General features: G+C 40.5%; 2 protein-coding genes and 1 long non-coding RNA gene across 5 annotated transcripts in view; 2 read left to right on the top strand and 1 right to left on the bottom strand.

Annotated features, from left to right (window-relative positions):
• Nucleotides 1–5,597, bottom strand: part of zdhhc9 (zDHHC palmitoyltransferase 9) — a 28,366-nt gene extending 22,769 nt beyond the window's left edge. The window contains exon 1 of the mRNA XM_075481719.1: nucleotides 4,826–5,597. Coding sequence (XP_075337834.1) covers nucleotides 4,826–4,989 — 164 coding nt within the window. The 5' untranslated portion in view covers nucleotides 4,990–5,597. The remainder of the gene's footprint in view (nucleotides 1–4,825) is intronic.
• LOC142397908 (uncharacterized) lies at nucleotides 4,368–6,090 on the top strand. 3 transcript variants are annotated; one of them, XR_012772736.1, is made up of 4 exons: nucleotides 4,369–4,594; nucleotides 4,683–4,923; nucleotides 5,221–5,327; nucleotides 5,560–6,087. It is a non-coding gene; the product is annotated as an uncharacterized LOC142397908 (long non-coding RNA). The 3 variants fall into 3 exon arrangements; XR_012772737.1 differs by having other exon boundaries at nucleotides 4,368–4,594; nucleotides 4,784–5,327; nucleotides 5,560–6,090; XR_012772735.1 differs by having other exon boundaries at nucleotides 4,368–4,594; nucleotides 4,683–5,327; nucleotides 5,560–6,090.
• Nucleotides 6,091–10,309: 4,219 nt separating this feature from the next.
• On the top strand, nucleotides 10,310–14,558 carry tyw2 (tRNA wybutosine-synthesizing protein 2). Its single transcript, XM_075480698.1, has 7 exons — nucleotides 10,310–10,741; nucleotides 10,895–11,060; nucleotides 11,155–11,353; nucleotides 11,444–11,594; nucleotides 11,697–11,806; nucleotides 12,992–13,149; nucleotides 13,840–14,558. Exons 1-7 carry the CDS (start codon nucleotides 10,689–10,691, stop codon nucleotides 14,203–14,205), a joined length of 1,203 nt encoding a protein of 400 aa, XP_075336813.1. The 5' UTR covers nucleotides 10,310–10,688; the 3' UTR covers nucleotides 14,206–14,558.
• The last annotated feature ends 3,549 nt before the right edge of the window (nucleotides 14,559–18,107 follow it).

The following is an 18,107-nucleotide window of genomic DNA, read 5'->3' as shown; positions in this document are numbered from 1 at the left end:
GACAGAAAAACAACCAATTCAGTGGCCTTCAAAGGTGCATACGTGTCAAGGCCCTGTGTACACAGCAGATAACATGTAAAAGACAGTTTAATAGGGAGGATAAAAGGATCAGTCGCAGAAAGCTGAAACCAACAGGACAACAGTGGGACTGCGCCCAGCTCTTCACTAATCTGTTTACATGTTCCTAATGACTCTTTCCACTTGTGTATTCTGACGCTCGTTTCCGCAATTTAGAACAATTTAAAGCGCGGAGACATCACCCGGCACGCTCTGACGACAGCTGGGGAAAACAGAGAGATGTGTGCTGGATGTGAGCCGTGCACGGCAGGACACTGCCCTCCCTGTTCTCCCATCGACGCCACGCTGCAGTGAGTAGCTCAACCTTAAGCCCACATCAGTAAGATGAATCCTGAGTGTCCAGCAAACTTTCAACAAAACGAGCTCTTGATAAACCAGAATCACCACTGCTCAGCGTTTGGGAACGATGGCATCATTCTGGAACCATAATACAATATAATAACAATAAATGTAGTAATGAGTAGATTACTGCTTAGTCCAGTGACATTAATTTCACAAAATGATTGTCTGTAATTTAGAAAACTCCTTTTTCCAACTCATCCTGAGCACAGAATGTGTGAAACAATCTGCTGTGTTTGATTAGTGTGTATTAATGTTAACACATGACGCTGATATGAAGCAGGTGTAATGTCTGTCATGTTCAGCTCGCAAACCAAAGTACTGACAGATAACACTGTGGCGGTGCCGCTACAGTAAAAGTAAGGGCATCACCGGAGTTAAACTTTAGCTCCACATAAGTATGCTATATAACACTGTAATGACCAGTATTTGGTTTAAGACCACTGTCCTAAAAAAAGAGGCTGTAAGACCGTCTCCACCTCGCTCCATCTGGATCTGGTTGTTCGACCGCTTGTAACCGGCACCGGCTGATACGGCATCAGTGGTGTCAGAGCGTTTACTGCACCAATCCAAACTCCTGCTGTCTGTGTTTTTTTTAGGTTTCAGGTTTATTTTCAACTGGATATGTTCCCCTCAGAACAGGAAAGTGAAAACGAGTCTTGAATGATCAATTTAGACCACATAGAGGTCAGAATAGTCTTACATTTCTGGGAAACATAAGGAAGCATTTTCACAAGAACTGTAAGAGGTGTTCATTGTAATTCAAATTCAAACAACTTTATTCGTCCCAGAGGAGCAATTTCAGTAGAAATGTCTGTCCTACGTTTATTTCTGTAGCGTTGTGGTGGAGCACTTGACAGGCTGATGTACAGCTAAGCTACTGGCTTTGCTTTTTTCAATTATGAGGATTTTCTCATTTCCTTTGAGAGTTGGGATGCTAAAAGCAGAATGCAATGATCTCATATGGGGACACAAAAAACATATCAAATGTTTAAAGTGAGATATTTGATTAATTTGTGAAAATATATCAGCTCATCTTAAGTTTGACGGCAGCAACGTGTTTCCAAAAAGTTGGAACCAGGGCAACTAAAGGCTGGAAACCTAAGTGTACCTGTAAAGAAGGAACAGCTTGAAAGTAATTAGGTGAACTGACAAATGGTCAGTAGCATGATTGGGTATAAAAAGAGCACCTCAGAGAGGCAGATTCTCTCAGATGTGAAGAAGGGCAGAGGTGCAGAAGTCTGGAAAAAAAAAAAAAAAAAAAAAAACTGCGTCTACAAATTGTGGAGAAATCTCAGAATAATATTCCTCAATATAAAATTGAGAAAACTTTGATGATATTGTGTACTGGAGATGATGAAATATTCAAACAATTCAGAGAATTTATAAACATTTCTGTGTGCGAGGGACAGGGCAGAAAATCAATAATGGGTGATCGTCGGGCCCCCTGGCAGCTCTGCATTAAAAACAGACCTGGTTCTGTCCTGGAAATGACTGCATGGACTCAGGAACACTTCCAGAAATCATTGACTGTGAACACAGTTCACTGTACCATCCACAGGTTAAAGCTCCGTCAGGAAAAGAAGAAGCCACATGTGAACATGAACCAGAAACACTGCTGTCCTCTCTGGGCCAAAGCTCATTCAAAATGGACAGAGGCGAAGTGGAAAAACTGTTCTGTGGTCAGACTAATTCAGGCTTGAAATTCTTTTTAGAAATCATGGATCGAGCTTGTTATTAGCTCTCAGTTCAAAAGCCTGATGGTACGGGGCTGCATTAGTGTCTATGAAACTGGAAACTTGCACATCTGGAAAGGAACAATCAATGCTGAAAGGTATATAAAGGTTTTAAAACAACATGTGCTCCAGATAAAATCTTTTTCAGGAAAGGCCTTGCATATTTCACCACGTTAATGCATCCATTACAACAACACGGCTTCATAGAAGAAGAGTCCTGGTGCTGGACAGACCTGCCTGCAGTCCAGATCTTTCACCAAAACAAATATAACAAAGACGGCCCAGAACTCTTTGGCAGCTCAAGTCCTATAATCAGACAAAAATGGGACATCATTCCTCTCCCAAAGGTCCAGCAGCTGTTCTCCTCAGTTCCCAGATGTTTACAGACTGTTGTTAAAAAAAAAGACAGGATGCTACACAGTGGGAAACATGGGCCTGTTCCAACTTTTTTGAGATGTTGCTGCCTACAAATTAAAGACGAGCCAATATGTCTCATGAAAGAGTAAAATGTTTCTTTCAACAACTGACATGTTTTCTGTGTTCTGTTGTAAGCAAACTATTGATTACTATGCAAATCATTGCACTCTGCTTTTCATTTATTTTAAGGAGCGTTCCAACCTTTGTGAATTTGGGTTTTAAGCTAAAGAAAATATCTTTTTTTTTCTTCTTTTTTTTTTTTTAAAGCCATCTAAATTATTTATTTTGGGCCATGGGGATTTATAATTGGTAATAAAAGAAAATATATATCATTATGTTGATAAATTATGAAAACAATGGTCTGTTACAGTCCTGATAGTTTTAAAAAGCCAGCTTTTAATGGTTTTAACACTCACATTTGGGCAGTTTTCCTGTAGAAGCCTTTTACTCAAGCAGAGGTTTCAATCAGATCCATATCTAGTTGCTATGTAATGGCAAGTTTGACAATCGCCCCCATGTTGTCTGAGCCCAATCTCAACTTCAATATACCCTCCCAACCACGCGATGTAATTAAGTTCCGCTGTAATATGAACATACAGGATTACAACCCTCGAGCCATTATCACCATGCCTCCTCGGAGCTCTTGATGCTCAGCGTGAGCAGCATCATCTCTCTTGCTCTGTGCTCCCAACAGGACAACAGCTCCTTCTGTCCAGGCTCAAAGGAAAGGGGGAGGCCATTAACAGATAAATGGAAAGCACCCAGCACTATGTGAGAGCAGCTACTTCTCCTCTCGGCTAGGCTCCAAATGGATTTGGCCTAATAGCTGCATACACACCCACAGTCAAGAAAGGATACCGTGTTGCACTACAGGGCTTTTTTGTTTTTTTTGCCAAATCATCAAGCCCAGTGTGTTGGTTCAAATCTGACTAAGTAAGAATAAAGAGGAAATAAAAAAGGAAAGTGAGACAGAAAGTGGAAGCAGCACTGATTTATGCGCATCACGTTCTTCTTGTTAAAAAAAACAAACAAACAAAAAACAATGTAGAGCCTGAACTGACAGGACTGGGGTTTGCATGATGCATCTGAGCAGGTGGGCAGTGTTTTCAGGAACAACAAGCCCACTGGACAAATCCATATTGCTGATTCAAGTGTGAGACAGCTACAAGAACAAATATATTGAACTTTTAAAAAAGGTGAATGTGTTGGATTGCTCCTTTTTAATAAACTAAAGGCCGGACACAACTGCTGAGACAACAAAAAAAAGGCAGCTTTTCCCCATCTCAAAGCAGGTAAAGCAGGCTGGACAGCTCGAGTTATGAAATATTAAACCGCTCAGCATGTTTTCAGTCACAAACCCCCTTCTCTATCAGGGAGTAAACTTTGACACCCTATAAATGAAGCTGGAATTATCAAAGATAGGTTTTTGTTCCTCGTTGCAAGTGAAGGCCATGCGCACGCACGAGGTTACAGATGAGCTGCAGTGAAACAGCACAAGAAGCACCTCTTTAAAACTCTTTTAAAAAATTTTAAAAAATTTTAAAATAATAAAATAAAAAAATAAAATAAAATAAAAAAAAAAAAAATCACTGACTATACCTGACGTAGACAAATTTCTCACAACTGAAATGATTGACATGAGACTCAATACTGGATTGGAAACATGACATGCAACTTCGTTCCTGCAAAAAAAGAAAATGTTAGGACTTCTCATTTCTTTGTTGCATTACTCAGTTGGAATAACCTGGCTTTGGATATGTGGCTGCCTTTAGTTTATTAAAAAGGAGAAATCCAACACATTCACCTTTTTTTTATTTTTAAGTTTAAGATATTTTTCTTTTGTAGCTGTCTCACACTTTAATCAGCAATATGACTCCCAGACCCATAATAGTTGGAGCTCCACCCTTTGGAACAACTATGAAGATTAGAAAACTCTTTCGTTAAGATCTCCATAATGTCAGAAAATGATTACCAGAGCCCATGTAATGTCTTCAAACTGTTTGCAACAAGACTCAATGACACTCGTAAGTAACCCCTTATCTAAATAAAAATCAAATATTGCTGCAGATAATTGGACTTAATGGAGCTCTTAATGTGGTAAATGTTGGACAGGGTTGCGCACTGGACACGCCGCCAGCCTCTGTAGAAACAGGCTGGATTTTGGGAGTGAGAGAAGCTCTTCGGATCCTAATAATGAGCACTTTCTGAGGCAGGTGATTATAGTGATGTGGTCTGTGGCTCGTGGAAGGACTTACTCGAAAGCGAAGAACAGAGAGCAGGTCCCGACGATGAGGAACAGCGTCAGGTAGAAGACCCCTTTCTGCCGGGCCATCATCACCCGTCCGTCGCAGCAGTAAGTGTTCTTTCCCGGCAGCTTCTCCCATTTTCGCACCTTCCTCGTTATCATCACCGCCGACATGGTGCCTTTCCCCCAGTTCTGCGCTTTTTTCGGCTTAATTTGAAGTGTTCCGATGTAAAAACGACGCGGACAACGACGCTCAGGCGAAGACGGACAGAGGTGATGTTGAAGACTTGCGCACAAAAAGACGACCTGGAAGCATTTTGGTTCGGTTTAAGGTGTCGCATTCACATCATGAGTGTTTTCTGGTCCATTATTTCCCGTCCTTACTGCAGCATGTCATTCCCACAGTGAGGCTCCCCTCTGCTCCAACAGTCCTAATCCCTCCACGATGCGGCCAGGGCTGCAAATCATCAGAAATCCATCCAAACGATTGCGACAGATGTTTCCCGGCAGAGGCAAGAAAATCCAGTCGTGGCTGTTAGACCTTGAGTGCTCGACATTCATATCATCTCAAAAAAATAAAAAATAAAAAATCATAAATGAAGCTTCCGAATCCTGACAGTGCCTATGTTGCTGCTTGAGTTTAAAAACAAACAAATAAATACAAATGCTTTAGAAAAAGAGAAATAATCGCCTGTGTGGACGGGAATGTTTTAGGCTGTAATATGTGCGTTTTTTTCCCCGCAGGATGCCAGCTCTCAGTTTCAGTCAATGGCAGCAGGAAACACGCCTAGATGGAAATGTCTGATCTTAAAGGGCCAGGACAGGTGAAACAGAGAGGAACAAAGGACACAGATTCACTGTAATGAATTGCTCGCCCATAGGAGGAGACCGAGAGGAAATGTATGAATTAAATACAGTAATTGACAATTAGCCACCAAGAAAAAAAAAACCCTCTGAAGATAGCAGTGGTTAAACACTGCAGAGGTCTTTTCTTTTATCATGATTATTATTGTTTATTCTGCATCATGTCTCCATCTTGTACTCTCATTCTCCTGTTTTTTTTTTACTTTTATATTCATATCCTGCACTCTAGAACTCTTCTGCCTTGTTTTATATTCATATATATATACACACATATTGTTCTGTGTGTTTTAGATGTTTTTACAGGAAAAAAATAAATTAAAAAAATCAAACATGAATCTCAGGATTAACTCCAGTGATGATTTCGTAACATTATCGGACTGCACCTGAATTAAAAATAGCCTCCAAGTTTGACTCTAAACCAGAGTGACACGTGCTGATGCCACATGCAGTAATCTAAAGAGACATTTTCATCTTCCAAATATTCTTTGCAGTATTTGTAGCAATACCATAAATAAATACCAGTAAGTGAAGATCAAATGTCAGAAGCAGTTTGCTGCCAGTCATTTCACCTTTAAGGGTGTACCTTATGATGTGGATCTCAGTGTATGTCCCCTAATCTCATATATGCATGTATGAACTGTATGTCCCCTAATCTCATATATGCATGTATGAACTGTATGTCCCCTAATCTCATATATCAGGGATCTCAAACTCCGGTCCTCGAGGGCCGCTGTCCTGCAGATTTTAGATGTTTCCCTGCTTCAACACACCTGATTCAGATCAAATGGACGTCTTCAAAAGATTGTTAAATTCTGTACAAACCAGCTAATGAGGCATTGATCTGAATCAGGTGTGTTGGAGCACCAAGAAGAAGTCCAAGAAGAGTGTGGTGGGAGCTCATTAAAGGGGAAAAAGGACAATTTTCATAAAAACAAATCATCTTCAATGGCAATTAATTTTATCGCTCAGCCCTAACCAGCTTTAATCTTTAAACCATGAGCTTTGGTGCTATTCCTGATCTTTAATTGACTGTATACTGAATTTTACCAAAGCTTTCTTCAAAGTTCTTCAACTCAAAGGGGCCAGGGTCTTCATTTTACTTTAATTTCCTGAATAATGATGTCATAATGTTGGAGTCTTCCAGTACCGGATTGTTACTGATCATTATTTACCTTCTCAGCCTTCAAATTCTTTCTTTATCTTTATAATATTCCTGTATATGTTCTAGCAATGACTTTCCACTGGCTACACATGCCTCTTTAGGTAAATGGACAATATGATGGTTCAATATTGACTCACCTCAGTCAGAGAGCAAATATCACCTCCTTTTAGTTAAACAAAGACAAGAATATGAGTCAGTGAGACACAAAGGCTGAACCATAAACAGACCGAGTGAACCAAACATCCTTCACTCTCATCCTGTCATAATGTTACACATCACAGATAAAAAAATAAAAATAAAATCTGCTGTGCAGTACGTGTCCTTCAGTCAGGATCCCTGCCGCTTTACATCTTCCTCAGAGGAGGACATTATTAATACATGACATGTCAGATGTTGCTTTGACTTGAACTGAAAGCCTGAAAGTTCCTACGAGCTGCATCGTGGGGACTCTAAGATACAGCACTTTTTCCGAGTCATACCGCGATCAAAAGTCAAGACATCCTGGCCCCTGGATTAGTAACTTTATCATAAAATCTGTCTTTCTGATTCAAACCAGTCTTCTACAAACAGAACCAAATCTTTAAAGATGCCTCGCAATTCAATTTATGGAAAAAAGGGGCAACTATGAAGGATTTTGGGTGTAACATCGAGGACATGACATTTGAACTAAAACTAATCTCTGATCATGAAAATGAATTTCTTAAGCAACATAAGACTGAAAAAATTTGACTCTCCGATGTATCTTTTCATTGAATAATGAGCTTATAATCCATTTCAACACATTCACATACTATTAAAATGCAGGTTAGTATTCTGACTCTCATTATTTCAGTGGTTTCCAACTCCAAAACGCATAACTCAAATTCTTATCATATTTAATCTTTTTAAGATGATTTTTATTTGTGTAATGAGGGAGGCTGTGGCCCAAAGAAATGAACTCACCACCTGATGGGAGAATAATTCATTATTAATTATCAAGCAGTCTGATTTTCAAAAGGTGAACAAGAAATAAATGAGATGACACAAAAAAGTCAGAAATTGCTCAAAGAAAAAGAAGAATAAAAGTGAGCATGTAATGATGTTAATACAAAGAGATGCAAATTTTCTGCATAAGACTTCAGAAAAATTGCAATAAAAATACAAGGAACCAATTCCAAGCGTGCAGAGACATTGTCGTTATAAAGAAGATCAAAACAGGAGCTGAAGAAGCATCAAACTGGACCAAAATCCAGAAAATGTTTCAAAGGTTTGACGGACGGATGGAACGAGGGACTCTTGATGGAGCAGATTAATGAACCCCTGCCAGTCACTTGTAGATTCTTTCTCCAACCAGCGGTACAAGAAGAACTCCAAAGCATTAAAAGGCCATGATCTTTAAGTTGGTTAATGGTTCATCAATACAACCAAGGTGAGCCAGAAAATGCCTCAGAGATGACTGGATTACGACCTGCCCTCGCAGACATACTGTGAAACAGAAGGGAGATGCACAACAGGCTCCAGCTGTGTACCTTGGAATTGTTTTGCATCATTTTCTGTCTCTTTATGATCATTTTGAATCTCTTCAGAGCTGTTAAGTGCTACATGTTTGTCATTTTGCATCTGTTCTGCATCTCAATTAGGTTGTTTTGTGTTTTCCTGGGACACGGACATAATTATACTTTTGGAACAAGACTGGCATCCTCATAATTCCCTCTGTAATCTGTCCATGTTGGCCAACTTTTCAAGGGCGAAACTTAACAAAGAGGGAAGAACATACATCACCAAGATCAACATTTGGGCAGCTGGGATTGCTTCCTTAGCAAAGATTGATGGTAATGGATCAAAGGAACTGACATGATCTCAGGATGGAGGTATTTATGACAAGCAAAAAATGTTATTTAATGAGGGTTTTGTGTGTGTGTGTGTTATTGGTTACGTTTCCAACTCAAAAATAGATCAGAAACAGGCAAAAGTTGGAAGAACTTTATTCAACATTTTTGTTTTAGTTGTCTCATTCTTGTGAGAGACAATAAAATCACTTTTCCTATGTTAACATTCAGGTTTGAGGACTGTTTAACAATAATATATAAATCAGAAGATAAAAACCGAATAATTCTGCATGCAGTCAGCTGACTTGATTAACTGATCCTTTCCATCCATTTGGAGGATGTTTATTCAGCTTTTTTAGTTAATATAAAAATAATCCAAACACAGATAGGCAAGAAATGTTATCTAATATATAAACATTCTGGCTTTGTCAAACGTATCTGGAGTAATCTTAATAATGTTGGAATATTTTTCAGATTTTTTTTCAGATCAAATGGAGGGAAAATTATGGAATAAAAAAACAAAAAACAAAGTCAGTACTCTGGCTTAATGACAGCATGAACTCTTCGAGGGATTCGCTGAACTTCCCTAATTGAAACAATATTCTTTTTTTTTTTTTTTTAAGTATTTTTTGGGGCTTTTTATGCCTTTATTGGATAGGACAGTGGAGAGATACAGGAAGCAGGGGGCAGAGAGAGGGGGAACAACATGCAGCAAAGGGCTGTCCGATGCGGGACTCGAACTGGGGCCAGCTGCAGCGAGGACTATAGCCTCTTGTACATGGGGTGCCTGCTCAACCCACTACGCCACGGACCACCTATTTAATAGGACCGACGGATTATATCAAAAAGTTGATATGTCCTTCCTGAAAGAAAATGTGAGCCCTCTGCTCAGTGGCATGACGCATTATCATCCTGAATAATGACATCATCGCCATCGAATGAGAGGATTTCTCATTTTAATCGATGAGAAATGAAAAAAATTGTCCAAAATTTCTAAGCCCACCTGTGCCTCTATCTCCCCTGGTACTTTACGTCAACCCAAAATCATTAACGATTGTGGAATTTTGCTTGTTTTCTTCAGTCGGTCATCTTGATATGTTTAATCCGACCTGCACCAAACTGAAGTTCCAGCATCATGTCCTTGTCTAAAGCAGATTGGTGATTATTCACCGGATATCAATTTCATCAAATCATCAACAGTCAGCTTCTCTTTAATCCCCTGTAACCTGGTTTTCCTCTGTTTAGGTGCTAGTGAAGGATTACATTTGGCTTTTCCGGATGTCCTTCATCTGGTTTCTTAATGTTTGGCTTCATATATTGACTCCTGCTGTTTTTCATTTCTTTTGCTGTTGCATTTTATAGGTTCAGTCAGATTGCTTTAAATTTCCCGTCCTGATGCTTTGAAATCCTCTTTGATCAACCTGTATGTTACCTTTTCACGACCTTCACATTTTGTTTGTTTTGCTCAAAATTTTAGACACAGCTGACTAAGAACAAGCATCTTTTGCCACTTACCTTGTTGAATCCTTGTTGATCATCCTTTCCATTGAATTCCGATGAAAGCTCTTTTATTAGAGCCATACAAACCACGCCGGTGCAACTGCTCAGCAAAATCTGCAAATCCTCGAAATGTGGTGATTAAATCCTTTTTGTCAAGGGGTTGAATTTCAGCTTTATTTTACTTCAGCCACAAACACTCACCTCCCTAATAGTTTGTCTCCATCTGTCGGCATCAGGGAGCAACTTGTCCAAACCGATAATAATTTAATTGTGCCTTAAGAAATGTATCCTGAAGCTGTTTCTCCAATAAATACGTAGTTTAATAAAGCCACGGTTATTTTCGGGGAGATAAATATTTGACACCATTAGTTTAAACCATATTAACAGCTGCAGCACTAAACGTTAGTTCGTGTCCGTTCATCAAAATAATCCGACTGGAAACCCGCTGCGTTGTACAAGCTACCGGTTAGCTGCTTGACATTTCGTTTGTGAATAAGTAAGCACTCGTCAAACCCTAAATAGGTTGTCTGCTTATAAAAATGGATGCCGTGCCTTGTCTTCGTGTCCCTTGTTGTCATACGCAGCAGTTCAGGTAACCGTGCAGTTACAGCCTTAATGTCTGTTTGTGCTAAACCAGCTAGCAGTTAGCATAATACTGAGAGCAAAGCGGACAGAAAGTTTCTTTGAATTTTGTGTTTTCTTTTGTATGTAATACTGTACCTGTCGCATTTGATTGATCTTGCAGGAGATGCCTTCAGTCCAGGGAAGCTTTTGACCACTGTTTGGGTTTAGTTAAAGACTCAGATGGGACAGTCCTCCTGCCCATTTTACCATCCTGTCTGTCACAACTTGATCTTCAGTCACTCCGAAACACAGTACCTTCAGGTCCTTGTGAAATAGTTTGGAGTCAGGTAAATGACAGCTGAATGAAACTAAATCAACGGCACACTGCACTAAACTGACGCGCTCACTTGTGTTTTCTGTCTCCTGATGTTCTCACCACAGTCTCCACTGCAGTCAAAGAGACAGAAAGGGAGGCCAGGTGGAAATAAAGTGGAGAAAATGCTCCAGGAGCTGTTGGAGTCTCACGGTGAAAGATGGATGGAGGAGCTCAGGGCAGACCTCCCTCGCAGCTTCCAGCGGCACGGAGACCTCATCCTGCTGGGAGATGGCTGTTTCACCCTGCCACTGTGGAATACAATTGGTACTGTTCTAAGCGTTAAACACACTTTGCTTTCTTGTAAACGGACCAAAATATGTGAGAAGGAAATCTGTTTGCTTTTCACTAAATTAGGTGACCAGCTATGGAGTGTAGTGGCCAAAGGACTGGGGGCAAAGCGGCTGGCAAAGATGAGCCGGATTTCCAGAGATGGATTCAGGTCTCCTGCGGTGACGATGCTGCTGGGGGATCACAGCTGGGTCAAACATGTGGACAACGGCATCAGGTAAGTCTCAATTATTTGGCTGCTTGTCTGCTTTCTGATTGGAGGAGTTCTTAACAAATATATTATGTATTAAGTATATTTGAAATGCCATCTTTGTTTCAGCTATGAGTTTGACGTCACAAAGTGCATGTTCTCAGCTGGGAACATAACAGAGAAGCTCCGAGTGGCTGCATTTGACTGCAGAGGAGAGACTGTTGTGGATTTATATGCAGGTATTAAATCAGCATCATGTATTATAACCCTCTTTCATTGCACTTCAACATCTCACTGTAGTTAGTTGTTGACAATAAAATGCAGCAGCCCCACAGTAAATGCCACTTTTTAGAAGTTCAGGGGTTAGATTTGTGAATTTAAAATGAACCGAAAACTCAGACTGACGATATTACTTTTATTTTATTATTATAAAGGTGAATTCAGTTCAAGGTATGTGGAGTCGAACGCCTCACCTCGTCCTCTCGATTTTTAAAGGGGTCAGATAGTTAAGGATAATGGACCATGACAAGAAGACATTCTCTCTTCCTTAGCGTACTCACAGCATCCGACAACTTTCCCAAGCTCATAAGCTGGAAAGAAAATAAATGCGTAAATATAATAAACAAACAGGACTGTCTACTTGGAGCTACTAAGATAATGATATTAATGAGGACCGATACATGTAAAATGGGGAGGACCATAATGCTTGAACTGTTAAACGGGACCAGGGTAAACAGGCAGTTAAAGAGACGCACCAGTTGTTGAATGAGAATATGAAATGAGTTTGGAAGTGGAACAGTCACGTTCCCACAGTCAGATTTTTACACGTGTTTCAAAACGCTGAGGATACATTTCTGAATATTTCCGTAAATCAGTTTGAACTTTATTGACGTAAAACTTTACCCACAACGTCTGTTTCAGATTTTATTTTTTGTTAGTGTGATTACATTTTTTGGACATTGTGAGTTTCTTTCTTTCTTTTTTTTTTTTTTGATGCTCCTGATGAAGTGAGCAGGCAGAGAGCTGCAGCCATATTCTGTCCTGTAGCCTCAGTGGACAACTTTAAATGCTGCCGAATCATCGTGATGTGGAGGGGACTGTGAGGGGATTTATTTCTATTCTTTTGAGGTTATAATTGAACCACATGCTGTTAAAGTTTCTGAGTAACGCACAGTTATCTTTCTACTACTGACACTTCTTATAAATGCACCAACTTAAAGACACAAATGTGAAAAAATAGATGAAAATATCCTAAAATCCATGAACTAAGAGTATACATCAAATCAACTTCAAACGCTTAATTTTGTGCTCTGTATCTTATTTACACATGTTTGCATCTCTGATTTCAGCTGCATTCTGATTAAATCTAATCAGAGTTATTAAACTTATTGTTGTTTAACGATCACATTTATGTCTCACATCAGGTATCGGATATTTCACTCTTCCATATCTGGTACATGCGAAGGCCAGTCATGTTCACGCCTGTGAGTGGAACCCCGACGCTGTCGAGGCTTTACAGAAAAACCTCGAGGCGAACGGCGCGTCCGACCGCTGCACCATTCATCAAGGAGACAACCGTCAAGTAAAGCTATTCGTATATAAAACACCAACTCGTATGCCACAGATGCTGTGAACAAGACTTCATCTGGTCACTTGCACCCTCTAGTGGTCGTATTGGGAATCAGAGATAAATCTCACCCTGACTGATCAGTGAAAATAAGTTTATGATCGATTTAAAGAACGAAATTTCAAACAAATTCAGCTTCTTCATTTTTTTTTAAGTGGCGTTTGCAATGAAAAGTCATCCATGTAGTTGGAACGAATCAGCCAGATAACAACGAATGGAAATGTTGGTGGCTGCCACGATTTCTAAGTCTAAAGATATTTGTGCGGAAATTGAAAAAAAAATTTTGAATGTTTTCCTTGTTGTTTGGTTTCAGTAGATGGTTCATTCCACGTTCAGTCTGGTTCTTTTGTCATTATAAAAGTAAATAACACTTTCAGCAGAAAAAGCAAAATGTGGATCTTTTCTTAAAGGAAAAGCGGCTACAAAGTTTTAGAGGCACCGTAGCATTTCTATCACTTTTTAGTCCTGAGTAGAGGTTTAGAATGAAATTACTTAAATCCCATCGACCATCATTTAGTCTGCATCTCCTTTTCACACCTGTAGTTGTACATTTGGACTCAAATGCGCTCCTCCTCGATGTTTTGAAAATCTAAAACTAATCTTCGGGTTACTCTGTTCAACCTTGAATGTTTTTCCTTTCCCCAGCTCCAGCTGTGCGACGTTGCTGACCGTGTGAACTTGGGTCTCATCCCGAGCTCTGGGGACGGCTGGCCCGTCGCCTGCCGGCTGCTGAAGAGAGCAACCGGTGGCGTTTTACACATCCATCAGAACGTCACCTCACCGTTACGGAGCACTGCAGCTAACGGTGCCCCTCAGAGGGTTTCTCAAAAGAAAGCCGACAGAGAGGTGTGGAAGGCCTGGGCTGCTGAAACGGCAAACCACGTGGCTTCTCTTTTAAGGGACATCACCGGTGCACTGTGGTCGACGAACATCCAGCACATAGAGCATGTGAAGTCATATGCACCTCACATTCACCATGTCGTGCTGGACTTGGAATGCAGACCCTCCTGAATTAAGACAGAGCAGACACCGCGGTGCCAAGCAACGTTTGCAGTGTTTTTTCAACCTTTACTCATCCAGGGCAGGTTGAGTACAAACGCTGCCTCAGACTCGTGCAGTTCTACTCACATCTGGCAGCTGCGCACCGCAGCCACAACTTTATGTGCTGTCCACCAGACAACCGACTTGCTCGGTGACGCATCGTCGTTGTTGTACTCACTGAATTCCCTGAAATGTTTGCTCACTTGATCCCTGTTTGTGGACTGGGTTATGACTCAGCAAACGCAACAAACCATGTGTGAACTTTTAAACGTCTTCAACTCTAATATGGCCATAATGCCGTTCGAAGTTAATGCCTGCAATAAATTGTATTTTGGCAGTATTTTCCTTGTCAATATATAGTTTGAATTTCAGGAAAACACTTGCAGTGCATTTTAAGCATTTTGCACCGTAACAGGTGGCAGATTAAAGATAAAGCCTGAATAAATGAGTGGAGAAGCAGACGCTTCCATACAAAGCAGTCCCTGAATAGTTTCATAAGAGTGGACATAATGTAAATCATATGATTTCACTTTCACGGCCATCAGGTCTGTACTGATTGAGTAGATCAGGAGATTAATACCCAGAAAGGGAAACATCTTCTGGATGAATGGGATTCAACCTTCCAGGGATTTAGCTCTCTGCTTTTCGTCCCATCTATATCTGCTGTGGAGACTGGGGTTTAAAACCCCAGTTCCAAAAAAAGCTGGGACGCTGTACAAAAGTTCGAATAAAAAGATTTAAAAAAAACAGATAAAAACAGAAAGTGGTGATTTTCAAATGTCATAATGTTTTATTTACATTGGAGCAGGAAACGAGTGAGGAGGGAAAGTGAGGCATTTTAAATTTAACTGCAGAGACAAAAATGACTCAAATAAATTCGGTCCATGTTTATCACAGCATCTTCCTCTCTTCTTTTATCAAGAGTCTGCACACATCTGTACCTTTGGGAGAGGAATGTTGTCTCATTCTCGTCTGATAGAGGATTTCAGCAGCTGAACAGCCCTAGATCTTCTTTGTTATTTTTGTGTTTCATGATTCGTCAAAGGTGTTCAGTTGCTGAAATATCTGTGCGACATTTCCTCTGTTCTCTTCTTCTACAAAGGCATAACTTGAATCTCAGGCCTCGCAATCGCTCACTTGGAAATGTCGAACCATTTGTTGTCACGAATAGTCTGAGATCTGATCGCTAATCAGGTCCACTGTGAACAGAAAAGGTGGTAAACTCACCCGACCGGCCAAAAAAAAAAAAGGGATGGAAATTGCTCTGTATTCTGAGGGGGATCGCAGCCTGTTAAGAGCAAAATAAAACTGTGGCTACAGGCCAGGAAAACAGCAGACTGAGGTCTCAAGCCTCAATAAAAAACTCTGATCCTGCGTCAGAAGACTTTATCTGGCAGAAAACACGATTACATGCATCTACAGATTCGTCTGGGCGCAGATTTTTCTTTGTATAAACGCCTGTCTTATCCATAACTTGAATCTCAAGCCACACAATCGCTCACTTGGAAACGTCGAACCATTTGTTGTCACGAATAGTTTGAGCTCTGATCACTCATCAGGACCACTGAGAACAGGCTCGTTGATACAATCAGCGCTAACACTAATCAATTCCAGCCTCTGTCCCAGACTCATCTAACTGTGACTTGTATTTTGTACAGTATGTTTACAGTAGCTGCAGCTTCTGTTAAAACTGATGGGTTGTTCAGTGCGGAGTCATGAAAACTTAGTTACCACCCTGCCGTCTACGAGCATCGACTCCAGCCTTAAACGGGTTGATTGTGATTTCACATAGACAAGTTCAGCCCTGCATGTATGGAAACTGGCTCCTATTATAGCATCAACTCAGTGGATTTGGGATTGCACCCTAATCGATGCAGTATGAGGTGTCTCTGATCCCCCGCTGTGATTTCCATGACAGAATTTTTTCTGTTGTTACTGTGCTGCCTGAGGGTCCGAAGATTACACATTTATTATTGTTTTCTGCCCTGTCCCTTTTACACAGAGATGTCTCCTGATTCTCCAAATCTTTTGATGATCTTATGGACGGTGGATGATAGATTGTTCGAAGGCTTCACGATTTTAAATTTAGGAGCGTTGGTCTAAAAGTGTTCCACAATTTGTAGACAGGTAGCTGAACCTCTGCCCATCTTTTCTTCTTAGAGCCTCTTTAAGGTGCTCTTATTGACCTGTTTCCAGTGAGTGCCAGTGAATAGTAATTAGCCTCGCTTTCAACAGTTGATGTTTTCTGTGTTCTGTTTGAAATACAACATTATTCTATGAGATCTTTAAACCTTCACATTTTGTTTTTATTCGAATTTTTACACGTCTCAACTTTTTTAAAATTTGTCTTTCTGTCTCTGTATGCTTTGGAGGCCAGTGTTTGTAGTCATTAGAGAGTAAGTATAGCTGTGGGTCATGCTGGATTTGAGCATTAGCATCTGGTTCACCCCACAAATGTAAAAATACTTGTTATTTTTGGCACATACAGTTATCAGTTACTTTACAATGGATTGTTCCTCTGTGTTTTTGCATACACTCAAACATTATTTACTTTTCATTGGATTTATTTTCCCCTTTTCAACCAGGAAGGTCTCAAGATGGCATCCTGATCAAGATGGCATCATGAGAGATAAAATATGAAAATATAACAGTTTGAAATGACACGACAGAGCCCTATCGGCTAAATTCAACACATTTCTTCTCTAGTAAATAACTACAAAAACAGCAATTGCAGAGCAAGTTTGAAAACCACCTTAAGTGCATGGGAAGTGTCTATAAGCTTGTGGTTTAAATAATGTTATATCACAGTAAAACTTCATATAAAATACCCATTTCCAATCAGGCTTTAGGCCCCACCACAGCACTGAGACAGCTCTGATCAAGGTGACAAATGACATCCGCCTGAACACAGATGCAAGTAAAGTCACAGTCTTAGTTCTGCTGGACCTGAGTGCTGCCTTTGACACAGTTGACCATGCGATCTTATTACAGAGGTTAGAAGACTGGGTGGGAATCTCTGGTCGTGCTTTAAACTGGTTCAAGTCCTATCTGGAGGACAGGAAATATTTTGTTGAAATTGGTAACTGTCTCAGACCAAATGGCTATGACCTGTGGGGTTCCCCAGGGGTCAATCCTGGGACCCGTATTGTTCAATCTGTACATGCTTCCACTAGACCAGCTAATACGCAGCTCTAATGTGTCCTACCACAACTATGCAGATGACACTCAGATCTACGTGTCACTGACGGCAGGAGAACACGGACCTGTAGATACACTGTGTCGCTGCATCGAACAGATCAGTGTGTGGATGCAAAACAATTTCCTCCAGCTAAACTCAGACAAAACTGAAATCATTGTCTGTGGCCCACAGAAACAAAGAGAAAGTGTTATCAGTCACCTCGAGTCTCTCTCTCTAAAACCTAACTATCAAGTTAGAAATTAATAATATAATTAGTAATATTGGACTCAGACCTGAACTTTAACAGCCACATTAAATCAGTAACAGCAGCAGCTTTTTACCATCTAAAAAACATTGCCAGAATCAAAGGAATAGTGTCTAAACCAGACTTAGACTGATCCATGCGTTTGTCTCCAGCAGGTTAGACTACTGTAACGGCCTGCTCACTGGGCTCTCTAAACGGGCTGTAAGACACCTGCAGTACATCCAGAACGCTGCTGCTCGAGTCCTGACTTGAACCAGGAAATACGACCATATTAGTCCAGTGCTCAGGTCTCTGCACTGGCTTCCTGTCGCTCAGAGAATAGACTTTAAAATAGCTCTGCTTGTGTACAAGTCTCTTCATGGTCAAGCGCCAAAGTACATCTCTGACATGTTAGAGCCATATGAACCAACTCGGGCTCTGAGAACCTCA

The sequence above is a fragment of the Odontesthes bonariensis genome, chromosome 13, assembly GCF_027942865.1.
Source record: "Odontesthes bonariensis isolate fOdoBon6 chromosome 13, fOdoBon6.hap1, whole genome shotgun sequence".
NCBI lineage: Eukaryota > Metazoa > Chordata > Actinopteri > Atheriniformes > Atherinopsidae > Odontesthes > Odontesthes bonariensis.
This window is presented reverse-complemented; position numbering and strand designations above follow the sequence as displayed.

Excerpts from the sequence above, each read along its gene's own strand:
- tyw2 (XM_075480698.1), top strand. The coding sequence starts at position 10,689 with ATGGATGCCGTGCCTTGTCTTCGTGTCCCTTGTTGTCATACGCAGCAG. Across the intron at positions 10,742-10,894 it reads TGTCATACGCAGCAGTTCAG|GAGATGCCTTCAGTCCAGGG; the intron begins GTAACCGTGCAG and ends TTGATCTTGCAG. Across the intron at positions 11,061-11,154 it reads GTGAAATAGTTTGGAGTCAG|TCTCCACTGCAGTCAAAGAG; the intron begins GTAAATGACAGC and ends TTCTCACCACAG.